Source organism: Bombus pascuorum, chromosome 9 (assembly GCF_905332965.1).
Source record: "Bombus pascuorum chromosome 9, iyBomPasc1.1, whole genome shotgun sequence".
NCBI classification, from domain to species: Eukaryota; Metazoa; Arthropoda; class Insecta; order Hymenoptera; family Apidae; genus Bombus; species Bombus pascuorum.
The window spans coordinates 5810859-5829786 of NC_083496.1; the positions used below are offsets into that span (position 1 = coordinate 5810859).

General features: G+C 30.8%; 2 protein-coding genes across 9 annotated transcripts; one reads left to right on the top strand and one right to left on the bottom strand.

Annotated features, from left to right (window-relative positions):
* Nucleotides 1-436: 436 nt before the first annotated feature.
* Nucleotides 437-13172, top strand: LOC132910784 (cytokine receptor). Of its 5 annotated transcripts, none has more exons than XM_060966761.1 (14): nt 437-798; nt 934-1159; nt 2499-3090; nt 3412-3711; nt 4118-4450; nt 4532-4689; nt 4769-4940; nt 5026-5334; nt 5422-5570; nt 5642-6533; nt 6609-6755; nt 6927-7017; nt 7105-7180; nt 7256-13172. In XM_060966761.1, exons 3-14 carry the CDS (start codon nt 2514-2516, stop codon nt 8642-8644), a joined length of 4593 nt encoding a protein of 1530 aa, XP_060822744.1. In that variant the 5' UTR covers nt 437-798; nt 934-1159; nt 2499-2513; the 3' UTR covers nt 8645-13172. The 5 variants fall into 5 exon arrangements, with proteins under 5 accessions (XP_060822744.1, XP_060822743.1, XP_060822746.1 ...); XM_060966760.1 differs by having other exon boundaries at nt 934-1117; XM_060966763.1 differs by lacking the exon at nt 934-1159 and having other exon boundaries at nt 7256-8541; nt 8961-13172.
* A 386-nt stretch (nt 13173-13558) lies between these two features.
* Nucleotides 13559-18687, bottom strand: LOC132910804 (adenosylhomocysteinase-like 1). Of its 4 annotated transcripts, none has more exons than XM_060966831.1 (11): nt 18545-18687; nt 16969-17016; nt 16482-16566; nt 16209-16390; nt 15811-16135; nt 15605-15755; nt 15374-15526; nt 15132-15297; nt 14715-14961; nt 14519-14639; nt 13559-14441 (listed from the first exon to the last, which is right to left on the bottom strand). In XM_060966831.1, exons 1-11 carry the CDS (start codon nt 18644-18646, stop codon nt 14435-14437), a joined length of 1587 nt encoding a protein of 528 aa, XP_060822814.1. In that variant the 5' UTR covers nt 18647-18687; the 3' UTR covers nt 13559-14434. The 4 variants fall into 4 exon arrangements, with proteins under 4 accessions (XP_060822814.1, XP_060822813.1, XP_060822816.1 ...); XM_060966830.1 differs by having other exon boundaries at nt 16209-16402; nt 18545-18686; XM_060966833.1 differs by lacking the exon at nt 16969-17016 and having other exon boundaries at nt 18545-18684.
* Nucleotides 18688-18928: the final 241 nt, after the last annotated feature.

An 18928-nucleotide genomic window follows, 5' to 3' on the forward strand; every position in this document is an offset into this window, starting at 1 on the left:
AATTAATTTTATATTAAAATTGTCAATTTCTTTAAAAGTATGAATATATAAATACTAGACAAAAATTCATACCTCATTTATAACATACTAAAAAAATATATCTATACATATCTAAATATGATTGTCTAATTGAATTCGAAAATGGCGCCTATTAGAAGATATCGCGGTCAACTATGAAGCCTGCGCCTACATTTCCAAGAATGCAGCGCTTGACGTCGTATGACGTCAGTCAATGTCGTCAAGTTACAGCATTCAAAACATGCGTTTTTTATGCTTTTTATGTTCTAACATTTTTGAAATAATCAGATAGAATAATCAGAAACATCATATAAATGTTATATTTTCCCGAATTATGTAATAGATTTGTGCAATCGTTCCTGTTATGTCGTTCGATTTTTCACAAAGGATCACTGACATGTTGGCAGCACTGTCGATTGATCGCACGTATTTTACCTAGAATGTGTATCATATATATTTATTCCTGGGTCCCTCTGGGCGAATGTAAACAGAATTTTTTCGCAAATATGAAGTGACGCGGCCGATTTATGCGGCTGCGACTCGTGCATGGAACTTACAACCCGTGAAACCGTGCCGACTGTTTTAGCAGTTCACGAGGTCTCGAGTCTCGAGTATTAGTCTTGAACGCGTTACGGTAACCAGAAGATATACCTAGCGGATAAAACGGGTTTACGTTCGACCGCCCGTAGTGTTAAGTTCAGTGAAATAGTGTGGAGACGATTTAGAATACATGGAAGTGCAATGAGGGATCTGCAGAAATTCGTCGACTACTTGCTGACGGTAAGTACTCGAAAACGAGTGGTATTCGCGACTACTTTGGACTTTCCCAGCTCTGACGAAATATGTCGTATTGGTCGATTTCTCTATAAATAATGCTGTGATTTTTTAATCATCTAATTTTCCCTTGTTAATCAGATAAATATTTTCTACACTCTCGAACATGCTGTATGGTATTATATATACATGATATATACAATGCACAAGCCTTGTTACATTGTTTCGTGCGTTTCTGCTATGTACATATATTAGACCAACATTCATGAGATCACACACAATCTTACCACACAGAACATACACACGCAACAAGACAGAATACGAGGTATGGGTATCTACATGGAACGCGTTACGCTGTGGACATAGTGTATGTTCGTAAATAAACGATTTTAATGGTTTTAACTCGATATGATTCTCAACTATCTGTGAGAGTTTTATTAGTTTTATAGATGAAATGATTCTGTCCTATTATAGTAAATAATTAGTGTAGAAATTCTATATATATATATATATACATATATAACTCTATATGTGTATGTGTATATACATATTCTTTCCTTTTTTTCTCCTTCTCACTTACACTGCGACCGTGATGGCTGATTACGTTTTCAAGTTATCAGTTTTCCTATTATTCCGATAATTATTTTTCTAGTAAATAACAGCGACCACAGCTTATGATTATTAAAATTATTCGAAAAATATATCAATAATATAATAGACCTTAGATAAACATATTAATTTTTATTTTATTCATTGCTATTACCCCGATTTGATTTAATTACGGTTATTGCATTGTAACGTTTTTAAATGATAAAGCTTTATATATATTAACTATTTGAGGTTTTCTCACATATTATTTATTGAAATTGTGTTAATATCTTTCTTTTGGTGCATGTTATTCTCTAATTATTATTATGAGTCATATATAATTTTAAATCGTGTAGAATGTAAAACTTTTTTGTCTGTAAAGCTTTCTATAAAACAAAACTTTTAACAAAAATTTTAATAACTCCAAAGATTAAAGTGTAGATTAAAATAGGTCTGATGAAAATAACTGTTTACTCAAAGATGGAATTGTATGACCCCCCAAAATTTTGTTTCACCTTTATGTCAAACAATAGTACTCGATCTGCTAATGAATAATTCATTCTACAATCTTGTATCTGAGCAAGTTATCTCCCTGATTTTAGTTTGTTCCTTCATTCATTTATTATGCATCTATGATACTACATCATAGAATACAAAAGTATTGTTCACTACATCTACATATATAAAATATACAGCATGTATCTGTGGCACTATATTATTCAATATGTTGTGTTATGATTGTGTAACCAGTTCTTCGTAATGTTTTTCATATAAATATTTTCATTTTGTTACTTAGAATTATCGTGTAGTAAAAAATAAGTGTTATATGGAATTATTGAGAGCATAATAGAAAAATGTAGAAGTGATACAGCATGACCTTGACTTTGAGACGTATATTCTATCTCATTAATTACAATCTTACATTCAGCTTCTAGAACATAAACATTCTTAGTTATAGCTTAGCTTTGGAATTATGTTGTTGCATTGTATTTTAAAATATTTAATTTTTTATTTTATTACATAATTATTTTAATCTAATGTTAAATTTAAAATGTCAAGTGTTTTTAAATTAATATTTGTATTTTAAAGTAATATTTTATTCTTCTTATCTTTTTCAGTGATGGGAGCACAAGATGTCTTCAAACAAAACAGATCCCAAAAAATTTCAGCAAGAAATGTCTCACTTTTTACAATCAGATTTTAAAAATGCTGCATCAAAGCATGATGATGTTAGATGTTCAAATGAAAGTAGAATGACAGAGAATTTGTGCTGTGATTCAGAGAGATGTGAAGATAATACATGTGTCCCAAGAAATATCAGTCTATGCCAGAAGGTAGATGTTATTAACAGGATAGAAGATGATCCATGTGACACAACTGAACTTTCATCAACTATTAAGTATTTATCTGACACGTGTTCAGTTCATCATTGTATGTTAAATGGGAGTGTTAATTCTAATCATAATTGTGATATAATGCATTGTCAACAACACAAACAAATCTCACAAAGTTATATGTGTTCTATATATAATTTATGGAGAATTAGAACAAATAAAAGTTTGTCATTACTGGTTACAAAAAATGTTGGTACACAATGGAAGAATTGTTTTTGGAGAATATTTTTAATTCTTTTTGTTATTTTGTTATTATGTACAACAATATGCAGTGCAGATTCTAATCAATGTGCAGTTGGTTTAAAAACACCTGGAAGTAAGTTTAATTTAAAAGAAACATATATTCGTGAATTTAAACAACTAGATGCAGTTAATTTCATGCTTTTGAAGTATTTGTAACTTTCTATTGCAGTTGAGTTTATAAATAATTCCTGCATCTTGTTTCTCCTTTTGGAATTCTAGTCTTGGTACTAAATGTATATATCTATATATAATACACTAGATGTACAGTGTAGGCTAAAATTTAGGATAAAGTTACTGTACATTCTACTAAATATTTAATTTGAAATATACATAATAAATTAATTGATAATGAAATCTTATTTTGAACTTAAGTTTATAATATTATTTTTTCAAGGGACCTGGCCACAAGGTGATATTGTACTTGAATATGGTCAGCCTTTAAGAATACTATGTATATTGAATCAATCTTTCGTGGATGCTGAATTTCCTGGAAAAAATGCTTCAGATCTTGTATTCTTTCGTAATCAAAAGGAGATGGAACCAGAATTTATTACAATTATTAATGAAACTACAATATCACTAGATGTAGAAAAACCTCCACCTGCAGAAGATATGTATTATTGTAGACTAAGATTACAAAATAATCACTACAAAAAACTGGAATCAGTTTGTTTGAACAAAGTTGTAGTTGGTTGTAAGTACTTTTTTACTTTGCAAGTATTTTTTAAAAATAATATAGCATCTTTTAATTTAAAGATTATATTTAGTATAATATATATTATACAAACTCATAAAATTATGTCATTGAGATAAACTTAATCAGAATAGGCTAAAAGGCATCTCATGAAAACAAGAGTGGGCATTCAGTGCCTACTTTCATGAGAATTATAGGAATATCATTTAATATGTTTTGTATCTTGGAATTTACGCTTAACTATCATTTAAGATAAGTATATCTTATCATTTTGTCATTAATATAAAAGCTTATTTTATTAAGCTTATTTAACCTTTTTATACAAAGAGTTACTTATAAGCATTCTTAATATAGCATTCTCTATAGTGGTAAGAGATAATATAATCTATTTATTAATTATTGACAGTTAAACCTCAAGAACCTCAAAACTTCAGTTGCGTATCTTATAATTGGGAAACTATGATATGTTCATGGGAACCAGTCCAAAACTATGTTACAACGACTTTTACAATCGTATTTAAATTACCGGGAAGAGCAGGAGGTAGAAAATTATATCCATGTCCAACGAAAGATAAAGATGATAAAAAGGACAAAGATGATAAGCCAAATATGTGCTTGTGGGATACATCAACGAATCCAATTTATCGACAACCCTATGAATATTATACATTTATACTGAACGTAAATAACGTTCTAGGAAACGCCAGTTTTACATATAAGTTTCATCATTTTGCTCATGGTTTGTATTTCTTACTTTTTCATGTAATATTAATATATTAATAATACCATTTTCAGCATTATATAAATGTATAAATTTTAGTTATCCCTGCGAAACCGGCTAATTTATCAGTTATTAATAAAACGGTTGATAGTGCATTATTGCACTGGAGTGTGCCTTTTCCAATGCAGAATTTTCCACCTGGATTATATCATAGAATCAAGTATCAAAACCAATGGGATCATCAAAAAACCTGGCAGGTGAGGATTTATAAATACTAAAATAATATTTTGTTTAGAAGCATAACATAACATATTTACTAATGCAATCTTATGTTAGGTAATCAATATTACAAATGATATTCACGTGCATAAGAGATATTATAATCTTACTGGGTTGGAGTACGCCAATACCGTATATGATGTACGAGTTTTTATGAAAAGTGCTGTTGCGACTGGGGAAGATAAGTGGAGTCAGTTTAGTGATGTTACTTTTAGAACACCACCAAGATGTAAGTTGTGTTTCCTGCAATTTTAATTTTACTGCTAGGTACTTCTCAAAATATTTTTTATATTTTTATATATTTGGTATTTTAGTACCTGGCCGTCCTCCAAAAACCGATATTGGAAGCTTTGAAATAGCGGAGAACAGTGCTAGCAGGGATGTATATTTGTACTGGCAAACTATACCACAATATCTAGAAAATGGTGATAATTTCAAGTATGAGATTGATCGTGTAGAAGAAAATGGACGAAATGTGTCTCTTGTTCCGAACGAAACTACGAGAACATACGCTAAATTCAAGGGAATTAGTATCAATAATTATAAATTCGAAATTGTTACGACAAATATTGTTGGAATAAATGAAGAACGTGCTAAGATTTTTATACCTGGTCGATCCCAAAGTAAGATTAATACAAAAGAATGAAAATTTGTGATGCTCAACTAATATACATGTGCATTGTATGAATAATAATGCATTTATATTACAGTACCGCATGAACCTATAGCATTTACAAAAATTGCGTTTGATGGAGGCTTATATGAATTATCATGGAAACCACCTAAAATGAATAAGGAAATTACAAATTATACAATTTTTTGGTGCGATAATGAACGTGATCGCCCTTACCAGTGCACTGTATGTATTTATTAGCTATTGATAGCTTCGGTAATGATAAAATTTACTGATACTAAAATTGATGATTGCAGGGTTATTTAGATTGGGTACATGTATCAAAATATACAACAATTTATAATATGACTGTACCAGATCCCGACAAAGTGTATCAATTTGCAATTTCTGCAAATACGAACACAGGTAGTAGCGGTATGGTATGGGCGTCATGCACTGTAATACATAATAAAGTAGTTGGAAAAATGAAGTCTGTGTGGATAAATAGAATTGGTTCTGACTTCATTGAAGTTGGTTGGAAATTAGATTGTTCGGATCGCATTGGAATAGTAGAAGGATTTAATATTTATTATTGTCCTATTGTTTCGCCGTATGATCTGAATTGTAAAGGCCCGAAACTTAATAGAACGATAAAAGCCGATTCTCATACTATCCATGGCATTGTAAACAATTTGAAACCGTATACAACATATATGTTAGCTGTCGCTGTTTTAACAAAAAGTGGGGAAGGATTGCATAGTGATCCTTTGTATAATACAACTCTTGAAGCAGCACCAACAACTCCTCCACAGGACGTAAGAATTATAAATGTGACAAATACGACAATGAGCATTTTATGGAAACCACCAGAAGCAATGAATGGTGTATTGCGCTATTACGAAGTTTACTACAACGAACACGCGAAAAAAGTTGAAGACGCAACTCAAACTGAATTGACAAATCTGTTATCGCATACAAATTATAGCATTAGTGTAGCCGCATGTACTGTATCTTGCAGTGTCAAATCCCCTACAATTCGCAAGATTACGAAAATTGGTGCACCAGGAATGATTAATGTACCTAATGTTCGCTTCATGAATTCTAGCCAAGTGATCGTTATGTGGACTAGACCCGAATACACCGCTGGGCACATAAATTATTATCAGATATCTTCGAAAGATGGTGAAATACACAATAGTACTAAAACAGGTAACATTTTAGCAGATAAATATATTTTTTAAAATTGTGCCTTTTTTATTAACATTTCTTTTATAAATGTTTTAGAAGCTCGATTACCTATCCCTGATTGCAAATCTATAGAACGAGAAAAATTATATCAATTTCGTATAAGAGCTGTTAACATTGCACCGAATAATGTCCATTTAACAGGCCCATGGTCTCAACCTGGTGAGGGAAATTGTTATAGTGAAGGTAAGTTTTAATTTCTTTGTTTTTCGTTTTATTCTTCAGTTTCTTAGTTAAAACAATTATAAGAATAATAAGAAAAAAGAGGTCCAATACTTATAGGGCTTATAATACTTACTAAGAGGAATAATATTCTTTATGTATGTGTATAACAATTTCATTACTCATTCATTATAGGACCATCGTACAATGTATGGACAATGATATGGGTGATAGGAGGTTTTAGTACCGTAATAATTATTTTTTGTTGTCTACATCTATCAAAACGGTATGAATAACCACTTAGATAATATATATGTTAAACATCTTATAAAATAAATGTAATCTTATTTACATATGTTTTTACTTGTTCTAGAATTTGGTTGAAGTGCAAAGCTATGCAAGATGTAGAAGTTAAATTACCACCAGGATTAGCGTCAAATATGGTACAGGTACAGGAATATATCGATTGTATTGTTAATAGAAGATTAGTATTTTCTATTTATATTTATGCATTTTTGTTACAGACACTTCTTGATAAAGAACAACATATACGCCAATCTTCTGCTGATTCCAGTGGTTGTTCAAGTGGACAAGAATCTGTTACTTCTTCGCTAACATCAGATTCTCAGGTTTCAAGCGATAGTGGTACGGAAATAGATCCAATGCCGGTTTCGCCCAATAAATTGCTTGAAACACCAGCTTGGAATTCTGATTCTTCGAGTCTTCGCCTGAGACATTCATCGTTTCGCGAACGATACGCAAAAGTTGCAAAATCCGGAGAGCCCATCATCGGAGATACGTTATCTTTGGCACGATCTACACCTAATTTAACTGACAGTACAGGCTACACAACTTCGCAACATACTTGGTCTTCGACTGGGTACATTAGTATGCCATCATCAGAAGAACTGTCCAGTAATCCAAGTCCTGTTCCTAAGGAAACTTCAACTGCAGGGAGCTATAGTATCATAGGAACTGTTCCTAAATCTGCACAGTCTGCAAAGTCTGAGAATGACAGTGATTTAACGGAATCTACTGCAAATACACTAATACCTATTAAATCAGAATCCAAGCCCACAAATCCATACATAACATTAGCATCTTTGGAGCAGAAACAAAAGAATAAAAAAGCTATCGATTCGCTACACGATCTAGATGAATTAACATTTGCAGAATCAAACAAATCAAAATTAGAATCTTTGACTCCATTCACAACTTCTGACAAAGTTTCTAAACCATATGTGCAAACAAGTTTAATTGATTCATTAAAAAAGCCGTTCACTCTAAGCAGCATCGATAGTACAAGGAGCACGATGTCTACTCCATTTGCAGCCACCTCTTTGACCGATTCATGCAGCAAACCGTTTGTTTCTTCTTTCGCAAGTCCAACTACTTTGCCGTCTACGCTGGATTCCTCGTCGAAACCCTACGTTTCCGTGTCTTCAATTTCTGAAGTCTCGAAAAAGTCAAATCTTCAAGCAGATACATTAGACTCGACGCAAAAGACTACTGTACCTCAAGTTTCTACGACCGGTGGTTCGCAACCATATGTCCTTGCGAGTTCCGTATTCCAAATGCTACAACAACAACAAAGGGGAAAATCGGAAACTCCTATCTCAGAAGTGATAGACAACGAAACCGAAGAAGATGTTACGACAGGGTATCCTCTGTATTGGCCGACCAGTGGTACGAAGCCAAGCTCAAAGTTGGATGCAGACAAACCAATTACGACTAAACAGAGTACTGGATACGTTACCATAGCAGAGAATCCAAAGCTAGATCAACATAGAACGTCGACGTTGTCATCACCGTATGTACAGCATGAGAGGTTTGAGAAGCCACTGCCACAAACTACTACTGGACAGTCAGATGAACAATACAGTAAAGTGACTGTTGTGCCAAGTACTATTTAATGAAAGAAAAAAGGCGCAAATGTATTGATTGTGGCAGTGTAGCTTGTGTATTTTGTCACTTTGAACTTTCTTCAATGTAGGGACGTTTTTTCTAATGAACTATGGTGCAATACGATTTTACGTTTGTAGGTGCTTCGAAATGTAGTCAATGACAATTAAATCCTACATTTGTTTTTACAAATATAGTATTTAGATCGGAGATCTTAAAAATGCTAAATTGGAACACAAAACGTGCATGCTATGAGACATATGAACATCGCGATATTCTGTCTACATGTGTCCACATCGATGTGTTTAAAATTTTAGTGTTTTCTAGGAACCTATACAAAACAGCATGATTCAATGTTGGTTCAACGACTGAATTAAGAAAAGAATTTGTTTAGAGAGAAAGAGAGAAATGAAAATTAACAAATGAAGAGTATCGTACACAATATATGTATTCGATACGAGGACACATCGAATATGAAACATCCTCATTTGTGAAAGTATGTACAAAATGAATTACTTTTGTATCATATACATTATCGTGCAATGTGATGTGAAAATCACTAGCAACGCCATAGCGTAAGGATTATAGATTATAAGTAAATTATGTGGCATACATAAATCGACAAACAACACGTTGTTGTCCGAACAATCAAATTTTTCGCTATCTACGGTAGTATAATAATTCTCATTGTAGAAGGACCGTTATTTAATCATTGTGAGGTTTTTAATCAACTCTGTGTAGTAGTATTAATATTTCGAGATATGTTCAAAACGATTTGAAAATTTTCAATGATATTTCGTTTGAATTCTTTTATATCGTGAATTACAAATGCATTCTTTCGCCCTATCATGCATGATAATAATATGCACATATCGAACAACTGTTTTTTTAATCTCAATGAAATTTCGAAACTATACATTTAGAAACAGATATTTGTATTATTCCAATGTTTAATCGATCCTTGGAATAAAACAAATATCTATGATCCAGAAAAAAGAAATTGCAGTTATGAGTTGCTTATTTGTAAATATTAAATGTTGTGCTAGTTTCTGTCTCTTTCACGATCAAATTGTAAGAGGCAAAAATTATCGGCTTTTGAATAATTCGTTTGTTAAAATCGTGCACTGCGTACAAAAAAAATTATGTCGATTTTTTTCATTGAACTACAATCATATGCGTAATTTGTTTATCTGTGTATATAATTTATAAATCGTTCCTGTAGTACCTTACTATCGTTAGCAATGATTGATAAAAAGTATGCAGTAAAAGGAAAACTATGGCAACAAGTACAGGGTCAAGGATAATAAGATAAGGGAAGGCTAATCAAATCGCAATTTTGAAATCAATTAGATTCTGCATGTTTCTTATATATTTCTTTAGCATTTGAAAACGTTTAAGTAATTAAAATGGATTAAAAAACAACATACTTTAGCTTTTATATTTTAAATATCACTGCTGACTGCACAAAAATCTTTTAACAGAATTTCAATAACTTGTAAATAGAAAAAAACCTTTAACATTTTTTAGGTCAACTTCTATCAGTGAATAAATTCTTTTAAAATCTTTGACAAAAATTATTTTAAAGATACAAAATCATACATGTCTCGAATATATAATTTGGTCAGTCAGCAAAATTGAATAAATCAAGATATGCTAGAATCCATATCTTGTAACTAAACGGCCCACCTTGCAGAAATTTTAAGGAACTATGCAATGCCATCGAAACATTTATGCTAAAACAAAGCAAAATTATATATATATTATATATGCATAATACCTTAAGCTAGTCATTGACGGGGTACATGAGTTTTTACAGGCCTTTTTTATTGGTTATTGTTTATACTTTACGATCAATTATTAAACAAATTCTTTTTAATCCTCGACTCTTCATTAATATGTTGTTAATTTGTTCATATTCGTCGACATATCATTTAATGCTGAACTATTATAATTTCAACTATGTTAATTATTGTACTGATCAATGTTTGCAACAATTTCTCTGTCGAAGAATTTTTATACAAACTTATATTATCAAGTACAGAGAGAACAATATAAAGAGAAGGAGAAAAACTTTATTTTTCTCGTATTATAACGAACAATCATTTGTAGCGATTGGATAAGATCGTATGCATTTTATCTCGTGTTGAATAATCGAACAACTAAATTCTAGTATACTATACACATGTATATCAGTACAAAAAAAGGCCTGGGAGGATTTTTGCAGTCGAATCGTTTTACAAGATCAAATAAGCTTCATTAACGATCTTGTTGAAAGTATTCTTTGAAGTGTAGAAAAGAAAAGCGATGGAGATTAGATTAATTCAAAGCATTGTTTGACCTTGTGAAACGATATTCAAATGAGTGCCACGGAGGAACTCGATAGATCCGTGGAACTTTTTCTGGAGCGAGCTTACGTATACTCGTATGTTATATTGTTGTTACTAAGAGAGGAGCCGCTAATATTTAATGAATCGCGTGTAATCTGTAAAAAATGCTGCTTAGTTCGTAAAAATATTAGGTAAAGTTGGAAAAATAATTAGGAAATAAAATGATTAGATGACAATGGACTAGAGTCTGTGTTGACGTAGTCGATGTGTCGTGAATACATCCGATTTAATTTCACATTCTGGAACGTAGATGTTTTCTTCTTTTTTACATAAGAACGTGAACACAAAGTGTTTGAAAATACGTGTATAAAATCTAGATTCGATATCTTGGAACAGAATTGTATTATCGATCGATTTGTTTGAAAATTATCGTTCATTCAGAGAAGATCCTTAAATAAAATGGTAGAGTGTAAAGGAAAAGTAACAGAACGAGAAAAAATGATCAATTAATATAAATAATAATGCCGTCTTTGTAAAACGAGAAGCAAAATGCATGAATGCACGCAAAATTTCGAAATATGCTCATGTTGAGATAATTAAGTATTTTTCACGGTAAAGGCTTCTAGATTGATTTAGAAAGTAACCAAGCGCGCATCTACTTTGTTAGGTTTTACATGTCTACATTGTACATATAATATATCTATTATTATCTATTTTTGTTACATATTTATAAATGAAAAAAAACTACTTTATTGCGCACTATAAATATATATATATATATAGCCTAATCTGAAAAAATTTTAAACGATGGAATTATGGTTTGAATGATTTATATATATATCTATATTTATACATATATATATATATATGTGTGTGTGTATATATATATATATAAGATATATCGATGATTTACGTGACACGTGTAAGACATATTTCTATTATTAAACGTTTACCTTTATATCGATTATTAATTTGCCTTGCAGAGACCAGGAGGCATATATAAAACGCGTATATTCGCAATTTCTTTTTTCTCCACTTTTTATGTAATCAAACAGCCCTTGTATAATTTAGTTAAATAGCTTGTTAGGATGTCTATAATGTTTATGTTATATATTCTCATCAATATTATGGGAGCTCAGTGTAACAGAAAATTTAATGAAATCAAAAGGGTGAAACTAATTGATATAAAATTATTTTATGTGGTGCGAAACAATTTTATTGCAATGATTCACAAATATAATCGATATATGTAAATATTATTAATTATTTTCTTCTTTTACGTGTAACATAACCGTGTTAAAGAACTATTACTATCTGGGCTCTCTGATCATAGATTTTCTTTTTAATATATATTTAGAGTGGAGTGAATTGTTAATGCAGATTATCAGATTTTGATTGAAGTATTTGTTGTTGACGTAGTGAAAAGAAGATTTCAAAATTTCGCTCTACATATTTTACACGTGCCTGTTTGTTTCTGCGAAAATTCAAAGTTTTGATCGTTCGCAATAATCATTTAATCCTTGAATGTTTCAAAAACATCGGATTATTTTTTTGCAGAAATGTACAGACACCGCGTTAATAATAACTTTGCTAATATTAATCGTGGAATACTGCAATACTCATATCTCTTTTGGAAATAGTATTATAAATGAATTTTCGAAATTAATATATTAAAATAATGGCCGGATTGTTTTCGTAATTAAGGAAGTAACTTTCTGATATCGTAAATAAAATTGGTAATTTTAATTCATATATGTGATAATAATAAAAGATATTAATCGCAAAGCGAAGTCGGATAACAGTATTCCAGGATGAATAGCCTGTCTCATGATAACCAATCTACACCGAGCTAACTATATATTAATTCTAATAAGATCTTGTACAGAGTATTGTAAAATATATTTTTACTACATTTTTTTTGGTTTTATTATTTATTTCTTTATAACACAAAATTGTGTTTTAAGTTCGCTTTTTGTAGATCGCTGCTGTTATGCCATTATATGTATGCCATGCCGTTGAGCCTTGCCATTTGTATAGGTTCATTTTTACGATCAATCCCAAAGTTGTTTTGTTTTTCAATACTCATATACGGATCGAAAGAAAAATACAAGAATTCTTGTAAAACTTTATCTTTCAATCGATGCTGTCGATAAGCGCTTCAGGAGCTATTACTTTATAATAATTATACTGAAATATATTACATTTATATCGATGTGATGTATTTTACTTATTAAATCTACAACGTATTCCTTCATTTTTCTCAATTTACGGTATTAATAATTTCTGAACGTATATATATACAAAGTTTTTATTTGAACTTCATTATGTTAATGTATTGATTTTTATTCTCCTTTTACTGTAATTATATTCATTTAAATATAAAGCATTGACTGTAGTTTCTATATTTAGTAAATCGATTACACTTGAATTTTAACTTTATTATATAAAATCTTGTAATCAAATTAGTTTAAATGGACAATAAGACTAAAACGCAAAAATATAAATCCCCACATTTCACTCTTTAATTTCAACAAATAAGTATATTATTCTATATAAGGTACAGTAGAAAGGAATAGAAAATATAAATCAAGAAGTACGTTATTAGGTTCATGGCATCATAGACGTTTATTTGATTTCTATTTTTTCATTATTTTCTATTGACGGATGATATGACCAATTATAAAAGGGTTGGTTTTTTTCTAATTTTTCTTAAATAATTATGTACATAGTTTGGATTGCTTCATTTTTACACTGTTTTTTTTTCTAGAAACAAAAATACTAATTGTAAATATACATAATTGCTGTTTCAGTAAATAAACTGAGTACAGTTATTGGATATAATTGCAGACATTAACTCATCAAAAGATAACTCATTAAACTTCACTTATTCATACAATAAGCAATGTCTTATAATGTTAAATTCTCTATACATGTAATAATTTTTAAAAAGAACTGAAGATAGTATTTGAAGATAAAAAGTAATTACAATAAAAAATTTTAATTCCGTAGTCGATAGTGTTAACAATAATTTACGTATACAGATCTTTACAGGAAATTCCTTTCTTATCATCATTTTAAAATGGAAAACTGGTCATTTAGCAAACTTGTACTTTGATTTGACTGAACAACTGTACATGTATTTCTAGGCATGCACAAATCATAAATTAGTAATTGCTATACACTTGTGAATGTTAATTAAATATATATTTACTTATATAATTCCTGGTTATTGATTATTGCAGCCAGTGCTGACAATATTTTGGTTCGAATCATATAGAAATACTTTTCGAAATATATAAGGAAAATAGAATTATATTAAAGATAACATGAAATCCTATTATACGTTTCTATTAATTCAGATAAATGAAATTAATAGAAGAAACATCAATAAAACAAAGCAGTTATTTTTCAATACTCATAAACGCAAATTTCAATTATTGCATATATTGTGTCACGTTGCCTATCCACGTATTTTTAATAGCTGAAATAAATTTAGATAATGATTTTAAATAAATAAAATTAAGTGACAATTCCAACTGAAGCATAAAATGTACTAACCGGTAGTAATTAGGCTTAAAAGGTCCAGCCTTATTAAGTCCCATATATTTGGCTTGTTCATCTGTTAGTTCCGTCAAATGTGCATCAAACGTTGGTAGATGTAACGATGCCACGTACTCATCTATCGAGTAGTATTATTGTTTTACAGCTTACTTTAATTGAATAATAATGGAACATAAAGATATTTTAGGCTTACCCATCTTTTTTGGTAACAGATAAACGTCACTTTTATATCGCCCTGATGGTGCGTTGAAAAGTTCAATTAGTGCTAACGCTTGGGTAGCGGCTGTGATCGATACAACAAATGAGGGGATACTGGAACAAGACAAGTTGACTAATCGGCCTTCCGCTAATAACACGATGCGCTTTCCATCTGGCCAGATAACATGATCCACTTGAGACCTTACTTTTTCCCAAGTTAAATCAGGCGTGCGTAAACTGTTCTGTTAAGAACATATTAAAGGAGTCTTAATGTCTTATCAATATATTTCTTTTTTTTTTTTTTTTTTTGTTCTGAAATATAAGAAATACGAGTTTTTCCCTACAAACTCTAGTTGAAAATCTAATCGAATTTTAAAGGAAATAGTTATATATTGTCAAAATTTGAACGTACAATGTCTATTTCAGTATTACTGTGTCCCATATTGCATACTACGCAGCCGTTTTTCATTTTATCCATGTGTTCACGCGTAACTACATTTTTATTGCCAGTTGCGGTAATAACAATATCTACATTTCGGATAACTTCATTCAGTTTCATTACTCTAAAACCGTCCATGCTGTAAAGAATACCTGTATGAATAATTGTATTATCGTTTATATAATATACAGTGTATTTTATTTTAAACTATCCACCTCGCTTGTAAAGCACAAATTGGATCGATCTCAGTTATATAAACGATACAACCTAAACCCTTAAGGGCTTGACAACAACCTTTGCCAACTTCACCATAACCACAAATTACAACTTGTTTTCCACCAAACATAATATCTGTGGATCGTTTCAAGCTGCAATAAGATATCTAAGTAGAAGCAATTAGCAGATACTTTTAGTGCGTTTCAATAACTGATTTACAATTGATTTACCTATCGATAATACTTTCGCGGCAGCTATAAAGATTGTCAAATTTAGTTTTTGTTACACTATCATTGACATTCATGGCAGGGACGGATAATTTTCCTGCTTTTGATAATTGGTATAGTCTATGTACACCTGTTACACTCTCTTCAACAATTCCTACAAATTAACATTATTATTATCTATTTGGCTGCAAAAGAAACAATGGACAAACCTTGAATCATTTTAAACATAGCATTATATTTTTTGAGCATTAAATGTGTTGCATCACCGCCATCATCTAATATCATATTAGGTTGCCAATTTTCAGCAGCTACACATTTATCAATACACCACCAAAAATCTTCTTCTGTTTCACCACGCCAAGCGAAAATTGGATAACCAGCATGAGCCAGGGCAGCAGCCACCTCATTTTGAGTAGAATATATGTTACATGCTGCCCATCTAACTTGTGCACCCAAATGTACTAAGGTTTCAATAAGAACAGCAGTTTGAGCATTGATATGAGTGCACCCAACAATTTTAGCATTTTTCAATGGCTGTTTGAAATAATTGTTTATTATATACATTAATATTGCTTAGTTTTGCTTTTGTAGTAATTAATTTGTGTACCTTATCATCGGCGGCACGTTTACGAAGTGCCATAATTCCCGGCATTTCTTGCTCCGCTATTTCTATCTCTCTTCTACCAAATGCATGTTGATTAATGTTGCGCACACAAAAATCTGTGAAACCATTTTCTGTTTTTTGAAGTTTTTCACGGGGTGACACGTCATCTTCGTCCGATGAACTTCCTGTATAAGATGCTAAAATTAACCACGATACGTTAATAATAATCAAGTTACAATAATTAAATGTACAACACTGTAATGACTGTCTTCATACCAGAACTGTAACTATCTGTGCTACTGGCTGACAAAGATCGACTACGATAACGGCTGGACTTCTTCAAAGCTCCAGACTTGGAATCCTAAACATTTAAAAGGTCAAATAAATTATAAGATTATGAATAATTCTCATCTTCAAAAGGGCTGCAACAGATGGAAATGGACTACAAACAGAAAAAATGCAAATAAAGCTATTTTATTTGATAGAATGGACACAGTTTAATATAGACGATTTTTAGTGTAATATCATTTGATTTTATGTTGTTCTTGTTATTTGTAGTCTAATGAAGTATTTGGCTGCATTAAAAGGATCGTCTTATTATTACTGTGTTATTTGATGGGAAAGCAAAAATGATAAACCCATTGGCACATACCACATTTATGTTGTCATAGGAGTTAAAGCAGCCCTGAGGAAATTGCAAGGATTGCTCTATGGAAAGGAGTACAAATTTACTTGTGTTTTGTACACACATATTCTTACTTACTAATTTTGTTCTCGCGCCGTGAAAGGCACTATTTGATGCCTCTAGGCTCTGAAATCACAACAACCACCATCATAATTCAAATTGGATCAAATTTTCATAATACAGTCCGTAGTTAGGTACAAAGCTCCCAAAGGTTGTACTTGTAAGTAAAACTTGATTTATATAAGATATCAGTTTTATGTACACAAAGGTATCTCCCCCCCTCTTCTTTTTTTTGTTTTGTAATCATTCCTCAGTTGCACTCAATGCATTGGTTCAGTAGTGCTAATTGTGCCATGCCTATATGGTGTATTTAGGCATATAATGAGTGATGCATGAGTGATTGGTACCGAACCTACGGACTACTGTGAGAATAATGCTCTATATGTAAAATAATATAAGCGCCTTGATAGCAGGCAATATGTGTAATAGCATGCAAATCACTTTTTAGTTTTTTGCATTATCAAAGTTGAAATTATACATATATGTATATGTATTATACATTTGATGTCATTGAAGATATCAAAAGACTTAATTTCTTTTGTGATAGTTAATATGCTGAAGTACTGTTATACATGGAAGGATATGTAGCAGAAGGAATAATAAATTAAAAAAATGTGTGAAGAAAATGAAATATCTTTTGTCTGAAAAAACTAAAATATTAAAAACTTTTTCACATTGAATTAGAAAATGTCAATATCTAGAACAAAGTACTTAGAATGTTGCTTTAGAAGATTGTTCTTATCAGTTGAACTCATGTATATGAATTGTCTGCAAGTTTCATGCCAATTATCATAACATCATTTGCATATTGTGTAACAACGATAAAGTGTCAGTTACAATAGTTTTTTAAATGGAAAAATACTTTTGAGGCAAAGGCATATATTCAGTCTGTTTATAAATTAGATTTTCATTACTTTTTTTTCAGTATTTTATATATATCTTTTAATAACTTTCAATAATTTTCAATAACATTATGTCATAAAACACATTTCAACTCACAGTAAATTTAATAAATAAACCACAGTTTAGATTTCATTAATAAATAAGATTAGTATCCAGGTTTTCCTAACAATATACCTATGAAGTATATCATGATAAGAATCATGATTCCAAGATCATGGATCTTTCAACTTGAAATAACAATAGAAGGAAGTCATTTGTTTGACAATAGACAGAAGTTATATACAAGACCATACATCAATTACTACCATGTGTTGTATTATATAACAGCAACATGTGGTCATAAGACTTGAAAGGGTTGGGCTGAAATATGAAAGAAAAAACAAAACACAGGTAAAGGAAGATTAAGGTAAATGAATGACTTAATACAAATAATTTAACATAATAGAAGAACATAAAAACAATGAAATAAAGAAAGCACAATATCTTTGTTAAATCATTGTCTTTTGATGGAATGAAAGTATAAGTTAAAAAAGATATATTTTATTTTTATAAGTGATTTAATTAGCCAGAAACTAGTACGGCGGTAAATACAATACTCGTGGCAACGCAATGTCATGATTTTACGTTATCGAAATCGAAGTTAAAATAATCCGTTTGTTTAATTATTTGGCGATAGCATTCTTCAATCTACCTTGTTGTTTGATGCTGGATCGGTGACAGGACCATCGGTGACGGTATTTCTAGCCTCTTTCCCTGAAGACGTACTATTCACAGCATCCCCGCTGTCAGCCATTTTAGATTCGAAGTCAAACTAGTGCGTTCACTCAACGACAGGTGGTGCCTTTATGGTCTTGCAGGAGCGTAATCACGATGTGCTTACAACCAGGTGCTTTTTGTCAATACTGTCATACTGTTCATAAATAATTGATTAATTTAGATAAATAATAGTTGCACGAAAGGATCATTGTCTTATAATTTAAACGATATAATAGTTTTACTTTAACTAAATTTATTTTATCAGAATATTCTAAAGTCTTAAAAATATAACATTTCTATTTATTTTAAAATATATTAG

What these genes read in the sequence shown, in the direction of transcription:
- LOC132910784 (XM_060966761.1), top strand. Translation starts at nt 2,514, where the DNA reads ATGTCTTCAAACAAAACAGATCCCAAAAAATTTCAGCAAGAAATGTCT. An exon ending in TGGTTTAAAAACACCTGGAA is followed by an intron (nt 3,091 to 3,411) that starts GTAAGTTTAATT and finishes TATTTTTTCAAG; the next exon opens with GGACCTGGCCACAAGGTGAT. An exon ending in TTTTAGAACACCACCAAGAT is followed by an intron (nt 4,941 to 5,025) that starts GTAAGTTGTGTT and finishes TTGGTATTTTAG; the next exon opens with TACCTGGCCGTCCTCCAAAA.
- LOC132910804 (XM_060966830.1), bottom strand. Translation starts at nt 18,646, where the DNA reads ATGGCTGACAGCGGGGATGCTGTGAATAGTACGTCTTCAGGGAAAGAG. An exon ending in ACGGCGCGAGAACAAAATTA is followed by an intron (nt 16,567 to 16,968) that starts GTAAGTAAGAAT and finishes TTAAATGTTTAG; the next exon opens with GATTCCAAGTCTGGAGCTTT. An exon ending in TCTGTTACCAAAAAAGATGG is followed by an intron (nt 14,640 to 14,714) that starts GTAAGCCTAAAA and finishes ACTACTCGATAG; the next exon opens with ATGAGTACGTGGCATCGTTA.